The 19,167-nt window shown below is 44.9% G+C and overlaps 1 protein-coding gene and 1 pseudogene across 2 annotated transcripts; one reads left to right on the top strand and one right to left on the bottom strand.

Annotated features, from left to right (window-relative positions):
* The first annotated feature begins 6,652 nt into the window (after positions 1-6,652).
* Positions 6,653-17,403, top strand: LOC125551706 (uncharacterized). 2 transcript variants are annotated; one of them, XM_087518314.1, is made up of 4 exons: positions 6,653-6,918; positions 7,342-7,817; positions 15,235-15,291; positions 16,809-17,403. In XM_087518314.1, the coding sequence occupies exons 2-4, from the start codon at positions 7,344-7,346 to the stop codon at positions 17,175-17,177; spliced, it is 900 nt and encodes a 299-aa protein (XP_087374440.1). In that variant the 5' UTR covers positions 6,653-6,918; positions 7,342-7,343; the 3' UTR covers positions 17,178-17,403. The 2 variants fall into 2 exon arrangements, with proteins under 2 accessions (XP_087374440.1, XP_087374441.1); XM_087518315.1 differs by having other exon boundaries at positions 6,653-6,898.
* Positions 12,062-13,910, bottom strand: LOC147975694 (uncharacterized; annotated as a pseudogene).
* Positions 17,404-19,167: the final 1,764 nt, after the last annotated feature.

The following is a 19,167-nucleotide window of genomic DNA, read 5'->3' on the forward strand; positions in this document are numbered from 1 at the left end:
ACATACCCATAGGATTTTTATATGATGTTCTATAAGCCCAAAGTGCATCATCTAATTTCTTAGACCAATTCTTCCGAGACCTATTAACAGTCTTTTGTAAAATTAATTTTATTTCTCTATTGCTAAGTTCAACTTGACCACTAGACTGAGGATGATAGGGTGATGCAGTTCTATGGTTAACATCATACTTGGCAAGCATTTTATGAAAAGCACCATGAATAAAGTGTGAACCACCATCAGTCATTAAATATCTAGGGACTCCAAACCTTGGGAAAATAACTTCCTTAAGCATTTTAATATACGTGTCATGATCAGCACTACTAGTTGGAATAGCTTCTACCCACTTAGTAACATAATCAACAACAACCAAGATATGTGTATACCCATTAGAGGAAGGAAAAGGTCCCATGTAATCAAAACCCAAAACATCAAATGGTTCAACAGAAAGTGAATAATTCATAGGAATTCCTTGACGCTTACCGATATTACCTATTCTTTGACATTCATCACAAGATGAGACAAACTTACGAGCATCCTTGAAGAGAGTAGGCCAATAAAATCCAGATTGCAATACCTTGTGAGCAGTTCTGTCTCCCGCATGATGTCCTCCATAAGCTTTAGAGTGACATTTCCGTAGGATTTGTCCCTGTTCATGCTCGGGTACACATCGTCTAATAATACCATCTACTCCTTCTTTATAAAGATGTGGGTCATCCCAAAAGTAATGTCTTAAATCATAGAAGAATTTTTTTTTCTTTTGTTGATATGTAAAACTAGGTGGTAAATATTTAGCAACAATGTAATTAGCATAGTCAGCATACCAAGGAGTGTTGTGAGCAACATTTATTGCAGCTAACTACTCATCAGGAAAACTATCATTAATAGGTTGTGGGTCATCAAGATTATTTTCAAGCCTAGACAAGTTATCAGCTACGGGGTTCTCCGCTCCTTTTTCTATCAGTGATGTGCAAATCAAGTTCTTTCAGCTAGAGAACCCACCTAATGAGTCTAGGTTTAGCATCTTTCTTTTTCGTAAGATATTTTATAGCAGCATGATCAGTGTGAACAATAACTTTAGAATCAACAATGTAAGATCTGAATTTATCACAAGCAAACACCACTGCTAAGAATTCTTTTTCAGTAGTAGCATAATTTCGTTGAGCACTGTCTAGAGTTTTACTAGCATAATGAATAACATTCAGTTTCTTATCAACTCTTTGTCCTAGAATAGCACCAACAGCATAATTACTAGCATCACACATAATTTCAAAAGGCAAGTTCCAATCAGGTGGTTGAATAATAGGTGCAGAAATTAAGGCTTTCTTGAGTGTTTCAAAGGCTTCTAAACAGTCATCATCAAAAACAAATGGAATATCCTTTTGCAAAAGATTTGTGAGAGGCCTAGAAATTTTAGAGAAGTCTTTAATAAACCTCCTATAGAAACCAACATGACCAAGGAAACTATGAATACCTTTCATATCTTTAGGACATGGTATTTTCTCAATTGCATCAACCTTAGCTTTGTCCACCTCAATACCACTTTCAGAAATTTTATGGCACAAAACAATACTTTCGTTAACCATAAAGTGGCACTTCTCCCAATTCAAGACAAGATTTGTTTGCTCGCATCTCTGCAAAACTCGATCAAGATTGCTCAAACAATCATCAACATACTTCCCATAAACAGAAAAGTCATCCATGAAAACCTCAACAATCTTTTCACAAAACTCAGAGAATATAGCAGTCATACATCTTTGAAAGGTAGCAGGTGCATTGCATAAACCCAAAGGCATTCGTCTATAAGCATAAGTTCCAAAAGGACAAGTAAAAGTGGTATTTTCTTGATCAGGTTGAGAAACAGGTATTTGTGAAAAACTAGAATATCCATCAAGGAAGAAAAAAATGTGTGTGCTTAGATAATCTTTCTAGCATTTGATCAATAAAAGGAAGAGGGGAATGGTCTTTTCTAGTTGCTTTGTTTAATTTACTAAAATCAATTACCATTCTATAGCATGTAACAATTCTTTGTGGAATAAGTTCATTCTTATCATTAGGGGAATGGTCTTTTCTAGTTGCTTTGTTTAATTTACTAAAACCAATTACCATTCTATAGCATGTAACAATTCTTTGTGGAATAAGTTCATTCTTATCATTACAAACAACAGTAATACCTCCTTTCTTAGGAACACAATGAACATGACTTACCCATCTACTATCAGCTATAGGATAGATTATACCCGCTTCCAGAAGTTTTAATATTTCCGCTCTTACCACTTCTTTCATTTTTGGATTTAACCGACGTTGTTGATCAACAACGGGTTTAGCACCAGGTTCCATATCAATCTTGTGCTGACATAGAGTGGGACTAATGCCCTTAAGATCATCAAGAGTATATCCAATAGCAGCTCGGTGCTTCCTTAGAACTTTCAATAATCTTGCTTCTTCATGTTCTGAAAGGTTAGCACTAATAATAACAGGATATATCTTCTTCTCATCAAGATAAGCATACTTCAAAGTGTCCGGCAATTGTTTTAATTCAAACACAGAATCACCTTTAGGTGGAGGAGGACCTCCTAGAGTTTCAATAGGCAAATTTTTTTTAAGCAGAGGATGTTGTTCAAAGAAAATCTTATCTATTTCATTTCTTTCATGCATATGCATATCATTTTCATGGTCTAGCAAATATTGTTCTAAAGGATTAGTAGGAGGTACAACAATAGAGACAAGACCAATAATTTCATCCTTACTAGGCAATTCTCTATTATGAGGTTTTATATTAAACTTGGAGAAATTAAATTCATGAGACTCATCACCAAATCTAACACCGACAGTTTTTTCTCATAATCTATTTTGGCATTAACGGTGTTCAAGAAAGGTCTACCAAAGATAATGGGACAAAAGTCGTCTTGTGGGGAACCAAGAACAAGAAAATCAGTAGGGTATTTTATTTTCCCACACAAGACTTCAACATCTCTAACAATCCCAAGTGGTGTGATGGTGTCTCTATTACTAAGTTTAATAGCAACATCTGTGTCTTCTATTTCAGCGGGTGCTATGTCATTCATAATTTCTTGATATAAGGTAAAAGGAATAGCACTCACGCTAGCACCTATGTCACATAAACCATGATAACAGTGATATCCTATTTTAACTGAGACAACAAGCATGCCAACAATAGGTCTATGTTTATCTTTTTCATTGGGTTTGGCAATTCTAGTAGCTTCATCACAGAAGTAAATAACATGCCCATCTATATTTTCAACTAGGAGTTCTTTAATCATAGCAACACTAGGTTCTACCTTGATTTTTTCAGCTGGTTTAGGTGTTCTAATATAACTTTTATTGACCATAGTTGAAACTTTAGCATGTTCCTTTATCCTAACAGTGAAAGGTGGTTTTTCAATATAAGCAGTAGGAACAACTGGATCAACATTATAGATTATAGTTTCATCTTTAGCTATTTCTGGTTCTTTAATTTCTTCTTTAATAGGTGGATGATATTTGAACCACTTCTCTTTAGGGAGATCAACATGAGTAGCAAAAGATTCACAAAAGGAGGCTACTATCTCAAAGTCAAGTCCATATTTAGTGCTAAACTTCTGGAAAGCATCGGTATTCATAAAAGATTTAACACAATCATACTTAAGCTTAATACCCGACTCTTTACCTTCGCCGAGTTCCCAATATTCAGAGTTGCGTTTAATTCTTTCCAAAAGATCCCACCGGAATTCAATATCTTCTTCATAAAGGAACCCGTACAAGAAGTATCAAGCATGGATCGATCATCATGAGAAGGCCGAGCATAAAAATTCTGAATGATAATTTCTATTGAGAGCTCATGATTGGGGAATGAATATAACATTGACTTCAGCCTCCCCCAAGTTAGAGCGATACTTTCTCCTTCACGAGGCCAAAAATTATATATATAATTCTGATCCCGACAAACTAGATGCATATGATAATTTTTTGGTGAAACTCCAATTTCAATAAATTCCAATTTCAAGATTCAATATCATCGCATAGCCTATACCATGCCAATGCTTTTCCCTTCAAATATAAAGGGAAAAACTTCTTCTTAACTTCATCTCAGGGTAAACTTGCAAGCTTAAACAATTCACAAATTTCTTCCACATATATCAAGTTCATGTCAGGATGTTCGGTTCCATCTCCTGCATAAGGATTAGCTAGCAGTTGTTCTATCATACCCGAAGGAATTTCATATTCAATATTTTCAGTAGGTGCAGTAGGTTGAGGGGTAACTAATTATGGTTCCGGTCGAGGTGAAGATACCCCGAACAAACCCCTCAAAGGATTGTTTTCCATAGTAACAAGTAACAATAAATTTCAGCACGTAGTAATAATTTTTCCTTACCAATTTCCACTTACCAAGAGCGCTTCACTCCCCAACAACGACGCCGGAAAAGAGCCTTGATGACCCACAAGTATAGGGGATCAATCGTAGTCCTTTCGATAAGTAAGAGTGTCGAACCCAACGAAGAGTAGAAGGAAATGACAAGTGGTTTTCAGCAAGGTAATGCCGGTAAGCACTGAAATTGCAAGTAGCGAGTAATTTGATAGCAAGATACGAGCAAGTAACGATAATAGTAACAAAAGTGCTGCAAGGTAGACCAATCCTTTTGAGGCAAAGGACAGGCCAAAAAAATCTCTTACGATAAGCAAACTGTTCTTGAGGGTACACGGGAATTTCATCTAGTCACTTTCATCATGTTGGTTTGATTTGCGTTCTCTACTTTGATAATTTGATATGTGGGTGGATCGGTGCTTAGGTGTTGTTATTACTTGAACAAACCTCCTACTTATAATTAACCCCCTCGCAAGCATCCGCAACTATAAGAAAAGTATTAAGAATAAATTCTAACCATAACATTAAACTTTTGGATCCAATCGGTCCCTTACGGAATAGCGCATAAGCTAGGGTTTAAGCTTCACTCTCGCAACCCATCATCTAATAACTACTCCACAATGCATTCCCTTAGGCCCAAATATGGTGAAGTGTCATGTAGTCGACGTTCACATGACACCACTAAGGGAATCACAACATACATACCATCAAACTATCGAACACATATAATATTCACATGATTACTTGCAACAAGATTTCTCCTGTGACCTCAAGAACAAAAGTAACTACTCACAAATGTTAATCATGCTCAAGATCAGAGGGGTATTAAATAGCATATTGGATCTGAACATATAATATTCCACCAAATAAACCATATAGTAATCAACTACAAGATGTAATCAACACTACTAGTCACCCACAAGCACCAATCTATAGTTCCGGTAACAAGATTGAACACAAAGGATGAACTAGGGTATTAGAGGAGATGATGCTGTTGAAGATGTCAAAACAAAGCGCAAGGTCGAGGGAAACCGATGGACAGATCGAGGTGTCGTGTGGGAAGTCACCGGCATTGGACACAACGACGGAAGGGCTCGGCTCCGGCGGAGATTGGGATGGTATGGACGTGGACTCGAGAGGGTTTTGGCGAGGGGTTTTTGAGGGGTTCGAATGAGAGGGGTCGTGGGTACTTATAGGACATGAGTCCTAGAGAAGGGGGCGAGCGCTCAGGATAGAATCCCGAGGTTGAACAGCGGCCATGGCGTCGTGCGCGTGTAGGAGAGAGAGCCTAGCGAGAGATAGAGAGGGTGCAGGAGACCGACTCGTAGCGATTTCGGGCGAGGGCAAGCCGTGGGTGGAGATGGGCCGTAGCTCGGGACCCGGCTGGGCCTGGCGGCTAGCACCGACCTGCGTTAGATTTCCCATTTTTTAAACAAAATCTTTTCTATTTCTAATTTACAGCAATAGTCGAACATAGAAAAAGACTAAACTTTTTAACATGCCTAAACGCAATTTTAGAAAATAAATATTTTTGCTATACTAATAAAATTAGCAATAAAATAATTTGCAAGCAAATCCAAATAAATAATTTTTTATCTCAAATTTCAATTTCCACTATTTCATTTCTAATTTTGAAGAAGTAATGTTTTCTTCTCTCTTTATTTTATTTGTATAAATGGAAATGAATATTTGAAAACTTTCGCAAATCTTCACCATTTATTCATATAACTTTCAACTCCCCTTATGGTCCATGAGTTTCATAAAGTTTCTTGAGTCAATAATATAAACTCCATATGCATTAAAACATGGATGCAAAATGAATGATATATAAATAAGCATTCAAATTGAAAATTGAGATGTTAAAAAATCTGGCTTTCTCTTGCTTTTAGCCTTTTATACGCAGGTAAGAACACAGAATAAGCGCATCGTGTGCCTGTAATTTTGTAGCTTTTGGCTTGTCGGAGCCAACATGGTATGCGCGTCCGGGCGTGCCTATATCTGTCCTAAATATGAGCCAGGTACGAGAAGTGTCGGTCGGTCCGGACGTGAGTGCTAAATTTGCCGAGTTTGAATATGTGTTAAATTTGCGTCCGAATAGTGGCAGGCCGCCGAATGTTTGGGGCGGAAATGAAATGTCCGGTTCTAGATGCTCTTACAAACTTTAGTGGGCCACGTTAGGAGGCACCCAAAAAAAAGTTATTGAGGACGCGTTACTAAAGAAAAATGTTAAGGAGGATGCTAAGCTAAAAAAACAAAATTAAGGAGGACGCAGAGATCTCGACCTAACGAATGAAATCAATCCATTTGATTCCGCCGCCGGCGTGCACAGCTGAAAATTCAAACCCATAGCTGAGAGGCGCCGCGCGTATTTATGCTTCTCCTTTCCGTAAAACAAAAAACAAATCGAAAAAGAAGCTGCTCCTGATCCACCTCCGTTCCCCCCTTCCGCGGCTCGTCTTCTCTTCCCTCCTCCGGCGAAGCCGAACCACCCCAGCGGCGAGAGCGAGCGCCGAACGACGGTGTGGGCTCTGCAAGGTACGCCCGCAGTACCACTGGTAGGTGCTTCGCTCGCTCCATCCGAATGCTTGTGTTCTCGCACATTCGGGGATTTTATTTGGGGGAAATACTTTCTGGTACTTGTTTAAGGGGTTCTCGTTTTGGGTGTGTATCCAGTTGCTTATGAATTCAATCTCCATTTTCGCTTGGACTTGGAATTGATTGACTTCTGCAGTCGTACTGGTGTTTTTAGGGGGGCTCGTGCGGTTCTGTTGGACGTTTTTGATGGTTTGAATTTCCGGTATCCCCTCTCTGCCAAATCGAACCAGGTTACGGAAAATCTTCAGCCATTTTCGGCTGGGCCACGCGATCCGATACAAATCACGATCTCTGCACTGTTTCGCGTGTATATTGTCGACATTTAGTACCGCGTTTCTGCAATTTTGCTAATCTGCAACACTAATCCGCTTCCTCCGCTGCAGCGATGGACCCCCGCCACCTCGGCGTCGGCGCAACCCCCGGCAGCGGCGGGAGTGGCGGCCAATCAGTGGACGCGTCAGCGAGGCGCCGCCGCCGCATGTCGGCCCCGTTGACAGGCACCCGCCTCATGCTGGCCTTCAACGATGCTGCTGGTGACGGTCATGGCGGGAGGTCGTCCTCGTCGTCGTCGTCTTCCGGAGGGTTGGACCTCTCGTTAGATGAACCGCACCCCCGCTACAGTCACCACCGTGTCTACCCCGAGTTCTCTCCGATGTCGAATATGGGGCGCCTCCTCTTTCATGGCTCTCCACTAGGGTCGCCTACGACCGATGACGATGTCCTCGTCATGGATGGTGTGCTCGTTGCCGACGGCTTCAGCCCTGGCCCCAAGCGCTACGCCTCCTTCACTGACCTACGCTTGGTCCACACCAACTCCCCTGGCTCGGGCGGCAGCGGTCGCCACGGCTCCAGTCTCCAGGTAATCGATTCACACTTGTTGTCGGCTTGTGTTTGGGAGAGCTCGTCATGTTGTTTCCGTGATATTGTCGGATGCGTTTGGTTGAGCTATGGTTTCATGGTCGCATTGTGCTTTAGCAAAACTGTATGGTTTATGGTCTGGAAGATTGCGTGGTGTTAACGGAAATAAACATCATTGATGAATCTGAAAACGAAGTTAAGTCATGACTTAAATAGTTAATGAAGATTTTTAAAATTAAGTTCTTAAAAAGGGGTTATGACTTATGACAATGATGTATGGTAGATCACTTTGCATGCTATGCTTTAATCCTGTTTACAAATAGGGAAAAAGGAATGCTGAGATTAGGTGCTTTATAGTTGGACAAGTAGTGAGAAAAGAGCCAATGCAAACTGAGAAGTTATAGGAAATGAAAAGAAAATTTGGGAGCAATTGTTTCAGTAGATTAAAGCATTTTAGGAGTTCATCAAGGCAGACCAAGAGTACATCGAATAAGCTTGCACGCTTTGCTTACTGGAAACCATGTTCTGTAGTTGCTCGCTGTAAAAACTAGGGTTTGGGAAACTGCTTGACACCCAATACGGGTGTAGCTATCTCATATATATAAGGGTACACAAAGTGTACAAATACAAGATACATGGTATACACAGAAGCTATGTATAAACGTTATCTAACACCCTCCCTCAATCTTAACTGTGGCCTAAAGTACAAAGCAAGTTAAGATTGCGCCTACAACCTTCAAACTGAGGTTGTGGAAGTGGCTTCGTGAAGATGTCAACAAGTTGATCTTTGGAGGAGATGAACTTGATATGAAGAAGCTTTTGTGCAACACGTTCCCTCATAAAGTGATAGTCAATTTCGATGTGCTTGGTACGAGCATGAAAAACTGGATTAGATGAAAGATACGTCGCACCAATATTATCACACCAAAGAACCGGTGGCTGCTCTTGAGAGACTCCCAACTCTCTCAACAGAGGCTGTACCCAAATGAGCTCAGCCGTGGCATTGGCAACTGCCTTGTACTCTGCTTCAGTGCTACTCCGAGATATTGTGGCCTGCTTGCGTGCACTCCAAGCAATCAAGTTGCGACCAAAGAAGATAGCATAGCCCCCCGTTGATCTCCGATCATCCAGGCTCCCAACCCAATCTGCGTTAGAGAACACCGAGAGAGCACTCGAGGAGGTAGACTGAACATGCAAGCCATAGGAGACAGTATGAGAGAGATAACGCAGTATATGCTTCAGAGTTGACCAGTGTGAAGTCCGAGGAGCATGAAGATACTGGCACACACGGTTTACCGCATAGGAGATGTCCGGCCGTGTGATAGTGAAGTACTGCAAGCCACCAACAATATTGCGGTACTCTGTAGCATCATCTGAAGGAAGCAAGGCACCATCCAAGGCTGATAACCAATCAGTCGCAGACATAGGGGTGGTAGCATGCTTGCATTGCAACATACCAGCACGTCGCAGCAAGTCCAAGGAATACCTATGCTGAGTGAGAGTCAGGCCAGCAGGGGACCGTGAAACCTCCAGACCAAGGAAGTAATGGAGAGCACCCAGATCCTTGACAGCAATGACCACTCAGAGCAGACATCAGACGATCAGCGGCAGTCATTGAGGAGCTAATAAGAATAATGTCATCAACATAAACCAGCAGGTACATAGTAACCTCAGGACGATGGAACAGGAACAGAGACGTGTCGGCAGTGGACGGAGCAAATCCAAGACGTCGAAGAACCGAGCCAAGTCAGGCATGCCATGCACGAGGAGCCTACTTAAGTCCATAAAGCGCCTCAACATGACGACACAAATGATGCGGACAAGCAGAATCAACAAAACCTGGAGGTTGCTGCATGTAAACCTCTTCCTCCAAGACCCCATGGAGAAAAGCATTCCAAACATCAAGTTGACGCAGAGACCACCCTTTGGCAACAGCCAAGGACAGAAGCAGACGAATGGTGGTAGGTTTGACAACTGGACTGAAGGTATCCTCATAATCAAGACCATACCATTGTTTAAACCCTTTGGCCACTAACAATGCCTTGTATTGCTCAATAGAACCATCAGCATGCTTCTTTACCTTAAACACCCACTTGGAGTCAATGATGTTGACACCAGACACAGGAGGAACCAAGCGCCAAGTATCGTTCCTCTGTAGTGCCTGAAACTCCTGCTCCATGGCACTGCGCCAATGAGGAATCCGAAGAGCCGCCTGAAAATGCCGAGGCTCAGCAGTGGGATCAGCATCTGTCTGTGCCATACACGCCGCAATCCACACAACCGTGCCGTCAGTGCGCTCCTTCGGCCGAACAATACCACTATGACTGCGCGTACGAGGACGCAGAATAGCGGTAAGTGGCGGAGGTGGCGGCGGAGACGGAGTTGATGAAGATGGCGATGACGATGCAGACCACTCCCCAGACGTAGAGCCAGTCGTGCCAGGCGACCGGCCTGGCAAGGAAGGCGTGGACGCCGGCTCGGCCCCCGCGACAGAGGCTGGCTCAGGCGAAGCTGGTTCGGCCAGCTTGACCGGCTTGGCCGGCTCGGCCAACGCGTTGCTAGCCCCATGCTGGACCGAGGTGGCAGGGCCTAGCTCGACCAGCCCCGTCGGCGAGCCAGGTGACAGAGGGGCGTCGCGAGCGGGCTCAATGGACGTCCGAAGGGACGCAGGCGGCTGCTCATCCGGAAGCTCGAGGTGTTCTCCTCGCCCAGTACCTGCACCATGGTTAGGTAGCAACAAGGGGGTATATGCAGCATCAACAAATTGACCAAACAAAGGTAAAACAGATTTCTCAGGTGCAATGGTAGTGGTGGAGGTGACCGGAAGTGCGGAAAAAGGAAAAACATTCTCATCAAACACCACATCATGAGAGATGTAGACGCGGTTAGAGGGAACATGAAGACACTTGTACCCTTTATGAAGAGAACTATAATAAAAAAACACGCGCTGTTTAGACCAAAACTCCAGCTTGCGTTGGTTATATGGACGAAGATGTGGCCAACACGCACACCCAAAGACCTTGAGAAACGTATAATCAGGAATTTCATTCAGCAAGAGTTCAAGTGGTGTTTCATCTGATGGAGTCGTGTAGGGAGTTTGTTAATGAGAAAGCATGCGGTGGAAAACGCATCACTCCAAAATCGGAAAGAAACGGAGGCATGGGCAAGCAAAGCAAGACCAGTCTCAACTATATGGCGATGCTTACGCTTAGCTACACCGTTTTGCTGATGTGTATGAGGACAAGACACACGATGTGTAATTCTAAGCTTATTAAAGAATGCATTGAGGTTGTGAAATTAACACCCCCCCCCCCCCCCCAATCGGATTGCACATGAATGATTTTGTGACTGAGCAGACGCTCAACATGCGCTTAGAATTGCAAGAAAACATTAAACATATCAGACTTGCGTTTAAGAAGATAAAGCCAAGTGAACCGACTGTAAGCATCAATAAAACTGACATAGTAATTATGACTACTAACAGAGGTTTGGGCATGGCCCCATACATCCAAAAACACAAGTTCAAGCAGTTTATTGACTACACGACTCGACTCAGAAAAAGGAAGTTGATGACTTGCCTTGCCGACAGGCATCACAAATTGCATCAACATGTTTATTGGACACAACTGGAAGCTGATGAAGTACATGGCGAATGATAGGAGTGGCAGGATGACCAAGGTGCGCATGCCAATGTGATGGAGACACACGAACACCGCCGAAAGCACTGAGCTGGTGGCACATCAAGTGCATAGAGACCATTATTGTGCAGTCGACCTCTAAGAAGTACGTCCCTCGTGTCTCGGTCTTTAACAAAAAATGAAAATGATGGAATTCGGCAAGAACATTATTATCACGAGTAAGTTTAGGAAGTGAAAGCAAACTACGTGAAACAGAGGGAACATGAAGGACATTAAGAAGACGTAATTGTGTGGATCGACGTGTAAGAAGTGATGCTTGACCAATATGTGAGATGTGCATACCTTCCCCATTAGCGATGCGAACCTGATCATGTTTACGGTACGGCTCCTGTGTAGAGAGCTTGCCCATCTCACTCGTCAGGTGATTGGTAGCTCCCGTATCCATGTACCACGATGCATAAACATAATAGGAAGGATTGTGACCCTGCTCATGACTCGCCAGGGCAGCCTGCTTCTCATTACCCTTGCCATTGTTTCGATCCCCAAAAAAATCTTGCTTGAAGCGACGATGACAACGGGAAGCAAGGTGACCATCAAGCCCACACAGCTAGCAGGGGACCTGAGCACCACATAAGGGGCAGCAGGCACAGACTCGGACGCCCGTAGAGGTGGTGTAGTTCCGCGAGTTAGGCCCGGCCGACGGAGGTTTGCCACCAGTTGGTTGCTTGTAGGGCTTGCCCTTGCCATGCGTTTTGGCGTTGGCGGAAGGGAAACTCGGCGTAGAGCGGCAAGCCTGAATGCGCTGTTCCGTGGCAAGGAGACGCGCGTACAGCTCACGCGGCTGGATGGGAGTGTCACGACCATTGATATTCTCCACCAAATTATCATAGTCGTCACCCAGTCCATTGAGCACATAAGAGGTGAACTCCTCCGGACCAAGAGCCTTGCCGATGGAAGCAAGTGTGTCAGCCATACTCGTCACCCTGTTGAAGTAGTTAGTGACAATGAGGTCATGAAGCTTCACCTCCCCAAGCGCAGTGCAAATAGCATGAGCACGCGTCTGGGACTGCGAATCAAAACTGGTATGAAGAGTCGTCCACGTCCCGAGACGTAGCGGCAAAGATGACCAGCGACGAGACTCCCTTCGCGAGAGAGGACTGGATAGCAGAGATGATGGCTTGATCTTGAGCCACCCACGCATGATGCCCCGGATGATATGGCGAAGGGCACGGCAGAGTACCATCAACAAAGCCCTCCAAGTAGCGACTGCGGAGAAGAAGCAACACCTGTGCACGCCACGACAGATATGACAGATAGTTATCCGTCGTGAGCTTCACCGGGATGAGATGCGTGAAGTAGAACGGTGCAGCAGCGGCGACATGATCCGACAGAGGTGGCGCGTAGTAGCCCTGATGCGGACCACCACCAGGCGCCGGCGACATGATCGAAGAAGCCGCAGCAGGCGGAGGATACGGTGCCGGGGAAGCACCATAGGACGGAGCAGATGCACCATAGTACGGTGCGATCGGAGGAGCCGGCTGGTACCTGCCGTAGATCGCCGGTGCAACGCTGTAGGGCGCCGCAAATACGTCGTAGGAATCCGCGGGCGACGCACTGTGTGGAACCGCGGGTGACGTGCTGTACGTGACCGGGGCTGCTGCGCTGTATGCGGCCGGGGGTAGTGCGCCGTATGCGGCCGGGGGTGGGGCGCCGTATGCAGCCGCGGGCCATGCGACGGCACCGCGGCCGCGGCCGCGTAGAGCCGCGTTTGGCAAAGACGGCGACGGCGGGGCAGCAGCGGACCAGGCGCGCCTACCAAGGGAAATAGTGGCCGAGCGGCCAGGAACAGAGAGGCCAGGGCGGCGGCTGCCGGGCCGGATGGCATCGGAGGCGATCGGGGTCGAGGGCGATCGGGACAGAGCGGAAGCGATCGAAACCTAAACTGATACCATGTAAAAACTAGGGTTTGGGAAACTGCTCGACACCCAATACGGATGTGGCTATCTCATATATAGAGATAATATCACCAGGAGTCATTGAACTTACGCTCGATGTTCAGTTTGGTGCTAGAACTTTGAAAATACGGATTTGTGGTCATCTAACTTGACATCGCGTGTAAATACGGTCACAACATATGCATTTGGATGTATCAGGGTGTATGGCCCCACCTGTTAGTGAGTGGTGACGCATGATGGACTTATTTTTGCACAAAACACCCTCACATTTTTTTATTTCCAAAAAGTCAAATTAGTGAAAAATGGGGGAGAGCCTGGAATCCAACCCACGACCAATGTTCACCACAGAAGCCACTCTAGCCAACAAGCCATCCCTGTTTGCATGTAACGTATGGATAGCTAAGTTAGATGTACTGAGAGCTTAAATGATATTTATTTTTTTGCATCTATGAGCAGTGGATGTACATCTGCAGCCCATTTAAGCTATTTTACCTGAAACATGTAGAGGCGCGCACTGCTACAGTGATTCCGTTAAGCAGGACGAGAAGTCATGTCCAGGTAGGTTGACGCATTAAGATCAACATATAATGCCATCAACACAGTACTTACAAGTTTTTTCTTCTAAGAAACACACAGTACTTACATGTGGAGTGGTAAAACAATGTAAGTGATACTAATTGCACATCAGGATGGTTTGACATAGCAGTAAATACAGGGACATTTCATCAATGAAGCTCCTATGCATGGAAATCTGTTCTTTCTCCGTCTGTCTCTGGCTGGCTCTCTCTGGCAGTATACACAAGATGCGTGTCTTTCGGAAGGTGATCGCGCTGATGGCTTATTTTTTAACATATTGCGGCTCATTTTGCATTTGCTATTTCTTCAAGATATTTGTAAAACGTAATTAATAAAGTTATGTTCTAAGAATATTATACATAAAAACTATCATTAGTACATAAAAACATTTAAATATACACTTGTGTATTATATAAAAAAATAGTTAATACCGACATTGAAAATGTTTGTTAAATAAATATGTTTAACGAATCCAAAATGTATAGACTCGCAACTTATATTTAAATTATGCAAAATGCTGAATTCAAACATTTACGTACCTATATGCAGTACAGTGTGGTTGGCTTTTCCCGTAAATTAAAAAATTGTAAGGGTGTTTTGTGCAACAATTAAGTAAGCTGAGCGCCACCACTCACTAACAGGTGGGGCCATACACCTTGATACGTCAGCACGCGTATTTTGTGACCATATTTGCACGCGATGTCAAGTTAGATGACAACAAATCCGTATTTTTAAAATTGTAGCACCAAACTGAACATTGAACGCAAGTTCTATGACTTACGGTGATATTACCTCTCATATATATATAAGGGTACACAAAGTGCATAAATACAAGATACAGGGTATACACAGAAGCTACGTATAAACATTATCTAACACTCACAATGTTTGTTAGGACTTGGGAATACAACAAGTGTGGTACTGACTAGCTGAATGTAGTTGACCCGTAGTCCTATGTCCTATCCTACCAATGGTGCACGAAAACTCCTGTATTTATCCATCTGGAAGCCAAAATAAGGGGAGAGTTTTTCTGTTTTAGAAAAAGAGGAGGAGGAAACATGTGGACAATAAAAGGATGGGGAAGTTTTCCCCACCCTTGCCAAGTTCGTAGTCTGGAATTAGTAATACCAAATCATGCCTGTAAAGGAACTGATTGTGGAAAGTAGATTTCTTGAGGGGGCTTGAATGAGGCTGCCCACGGATATGCATAATCTGATGAGTTGTTTCTCTTTTGTCGTTGATTCTGCAGTTTTCATATGGGAAGGAGTCTTGTGTGGTGCAAGCCATGAATCCAAGACATTCTGAGGTAAATATTGCTCGTACCGCGGGATTTAGATAAGATTTAAATGTGTTTGATTTTATATGGTGCCTTTGCAATTCTGAACTTGTCACATGATTTTTTTTTGTTTGGTTATACTCTCTGCGTAAATTCTAAACGAGGCTCAACCGCAGTTTCTCTTTTGCTTACTGTTAAAAGATTTCTTTGTTGTTCAAGGAATGGCAAGAAAATACTATGTTGTTTTTCAGACTCGTCTTTCTTTTCTTTGTTTGGGTGCTACCCAATTTCTGACAAAACAATTTTAGGGATGCCTCATGAATATTTTCAGAAGTGAACCATTTGCGAATTGTTGCTAGCCACTTTCTGAAAATGATAACAACTGTCAACTTCAGTCTTACAATAAAATAACAGAGTATATTAAGGACATGTTATTTTAAACCATTCAGGGATAGATGCTTTGTTCCTGTTTATAATCTAACAGTTTCTTGGTATCTAAAAGTTGGTTATCTTGGCTGATGAACATTCTGAAACTCTGAAATTGTTGTCACAATACAACAGTGTTAGTTATCTTGGTATCTAAAACTTGGTTATGTGGTGACCTGGGATCAATGGTTCATTCCGTGCCAGTAATACAGTCCCTTGATTCCGAGGTGGCTCTTGACGCCGTCGATATCCTCAACGACAGTCGTCGATCTACAGCCGCAAATCACTGATGTCCTTGTTGTTCACCTTCACATTGGTCGTCATCGCATCAAACTTCTCCAAAATCCCCCTCCAACGATTTCTGGAGCTCCTCTGCGATCCAGAACCAAACTGGTTTGAGCAGATGGCTTTTCCGGCCTAGAAGGCGTCGTCGTAGCTTGCTCTGAATCAGTCTCAACCCTGCGTAGGATTCCGAGCTGATTCACCAAAGTGATTCAACACCTTTTGCGGTGGAATTTTATGAGTCCGATATTGAGGTTGTGAGTGCCCTCCAACGCGGTTCATCAGACTTCCGTGGACCGGTCGGTCCGCACGTCCGTATTTCCATAAACCGGAAGCAAACCTGGAGAAGGTTTGCGGGACAGCTGCCAGGTGGGACTCCGATAGACCCAGCCCACCCGGTCTGAATTTTGTAGGAATTAAGAATGTCACAGGAAAATTTTCTTTGAAGCCCTTTGTTTTGTAGGAATAGAATCATATTCCTTTATAGGAAAGGAGTTAATCCTTTGTATTTCATAGAAAAAAATTTAGCCTTGACTCAATAGAAAAATTCCTATCCTATAAATTACATCACATCTCTTTTCTATTGATATTACTATCCTATATGCATCAATGGAGGCCTTAACATTTTTAGATGTAATTGTAGACTTTAGAGTTCATAACTGTTAATTATCACTTGCCTCTTTTTGGTTGGCAAGACATAATAGGAGTACCGAATATCAGTGTAGCTCTGGTGATGCGTTTATATTATGTATGTCTGTTCTTGTGATTAAGTTTATATATTGTGATTATGCCACTTAAGACAGATCCATATCTGTTCTGCTTCCTGTCGTACAATGCAGGTGGAACTTCAGCGCGGGCGATCAGTGCAGAGTGCCGGTCCCAACATGCAGGCGAGCCCCAGAACCTATCACCCATCGTTGCAGGCAGCCGGCGTCACGACCATACCCATGAGGCCACCAGCCGCTCCGTACTTGACGCCTCCTAGAGCCGCCACCACCACCACTGCCACTGCCACTCCTGCGAGAGCGCAGGCCAGCTTCTCGTGGACACCAAAGCGGCCTGAATCGAAGGCGCCGTCGGTGCAACGGGCGACGTTTGCCTGGCCGCCGACCGAGGAGGAGAACGCGTCCATCAGCCAATGCCTGTACGGCCCCCGTGGCGCCCCTCAGCGAAGGCTGCCTGTGTTCGTGAGCATCTGCCCAGCGTGAAAACGCGCCCTCTCAACCCCCCCCCCCCCCCCCTTCCGTGCTAGAAGCGGCTGCTGTATATGTGACTAGAAGTAGAAGTACTGGTAAATACTTTAGTACACACACATCGCTCGTGACACCGTTTGTCTGTCGCTGTATATTCAGGATCTTCATCTCTTCGGCTGCAGTTTGTTTTCCTCAGATTGAAGAGCTTCAGCACCTTTGTGATCGGTCGTATTGAACGTTTTGTCCTTGTGTTTATAAGATACACTTGGAATTTCTGTGCATTTCATGGCTTGAATCTATAATGTTCGACAAACCCGCCAACCCGATCACCGCCTGGGAATTTTTTTAACCCTCCCCCCCCCCCCCCCCCCCCCGGCCCCCACCCTACACACACGCACATGCCCAATCCAAATGCCTGAGTTGTCTGACATCCCTCAAACCCAGCCCATAGGCGGGGCGGATACGTGGTGGAGTGGACGCGACGCCACATTAGACTGGCCTATGTTGGCCCACCTCGTGCCCACCCCTACCAGGACCCAAACCCTAGCTCACTCTCGTTCGCTCCGCTCCCTTTCTCACTCCACTCCCATCCACTACCCTAGCTCTGACAGGAAGGTGGACCCCGCCGACTGGGTCGTCTTGTTGGTAGAGGAATCGAGCGACGCCAGGACGACCAAAAATTTGCCCTCCATCGGTTCGTGCCCGTCGCCTCCTCTGTCACCCCTTCTCCCGGTTGGCGTTGGGTGCTCATTCTCACATCGCCAAGCCCGCGGAGACAGACACCCTAATCAGAGGCGCAGGCTGCACACCACGCAAGGTAGTGGGTCGCACACAGGGCGGTAGAGGCAGGTTCTACCGCTACGGTATTGGGGTCCTGTAGGTCCATGCTTGCCGAGTCGGAGGACGACCTCCTCCAGGACTTCATTCATCGGTCATTAACCTTAGCGGAGACGGACGCCCATTGCCGCCATCGCAAAAATGCCAAGGCGCTTCGGCTCCGCGTTAAGGAGTCCGAGCGGCTCAAGAAGAAGGTGCCTGCCACGGTGAATGTCACCTGCCTCCGCAACGAGCAGGCTTGCACATCCTTGGCACCTGCAACTGTTTTGGTAGTATCTGTGAGTCACGAGGACTCAGCAATCTCAAAACCCACAAGATCAAGACTATTTAAGCTTATGGGTAGGATGTGGTTATGAGGTGGAGCTGCTGCAAGCGCTAAGCAAATATGGTGGCTGATATACGAGTACAAGAGTAGGATGAGAAACTACGCAACGGTCGTAAACTAGAAGTGATCAAGAAGTGATCCTGAACTACTTAGGTTCAAACACAACCCCACCGTGTTCTCTTCCCGAACCTCGTCGAAAAGAGACCATCACGGTTACACACGCGGTTGGTGTCTTTTAAATAAGTCAAGTGTCAAGTTCTCTACAACCGGATATTAACAAATTCCCATCTGCCACATAACCGTGGGCACGACTCTCGAAAGTTTAAACCCTGCAGGGGTGTCCCAACTTAGCCCATGACAAGCTCACGATCCGCGGAGACAATCCTCCATCGCGGGACCCTCCGATCAGACGGAATCCCGGTGCACAAGATATTTCGACAATGGTAAAACTAGTCCAGCAAGACCTCCCGATGCACCGACCTAGCCTGATAGGAGTAGTGCGATCTCGTTCTCAGGGTACACCGGATGAGCTAAACGTACATGTACCAACATAACCCAAGTTGCCAAGGGGCGGTCCCGCACGATGCTCTACTTTGGACCAACACTCATGAGGAGCACTGGCACGGGGGGGGGGGGGGGGGGGTTGATTAGGTCCACGGGGTCCGGAAAGTCCCTATGCAAGTTTTAGTTGTTATTAGGCAAATGGTAAAACCAAGGTTGGGCCTTGCTGGAGGAGTTTTATTTCAAAGCGAACTATCAAGAGCCGTAAACCCTCATCGTGTTAGGGACGCAAAATCCAGGAACATAACACCGGTATGACGGAAACTAGAGCGGCAAGAGTGG

Source organism: Triticum urartu, chromosome 4A (genome assembly GCF_056163025.1).
Source record: "Triticum urartu cultivar PI428250 chromosome 4A, HENAU_Tu73, whole genome shotgun sequence".
NCBI classification, from domain to species: Eukaryota; Viridiplantae; Streptophyta; class Magnoliopsida; order Poales; family Poaceae; genus Triticum; species Triticum urartu.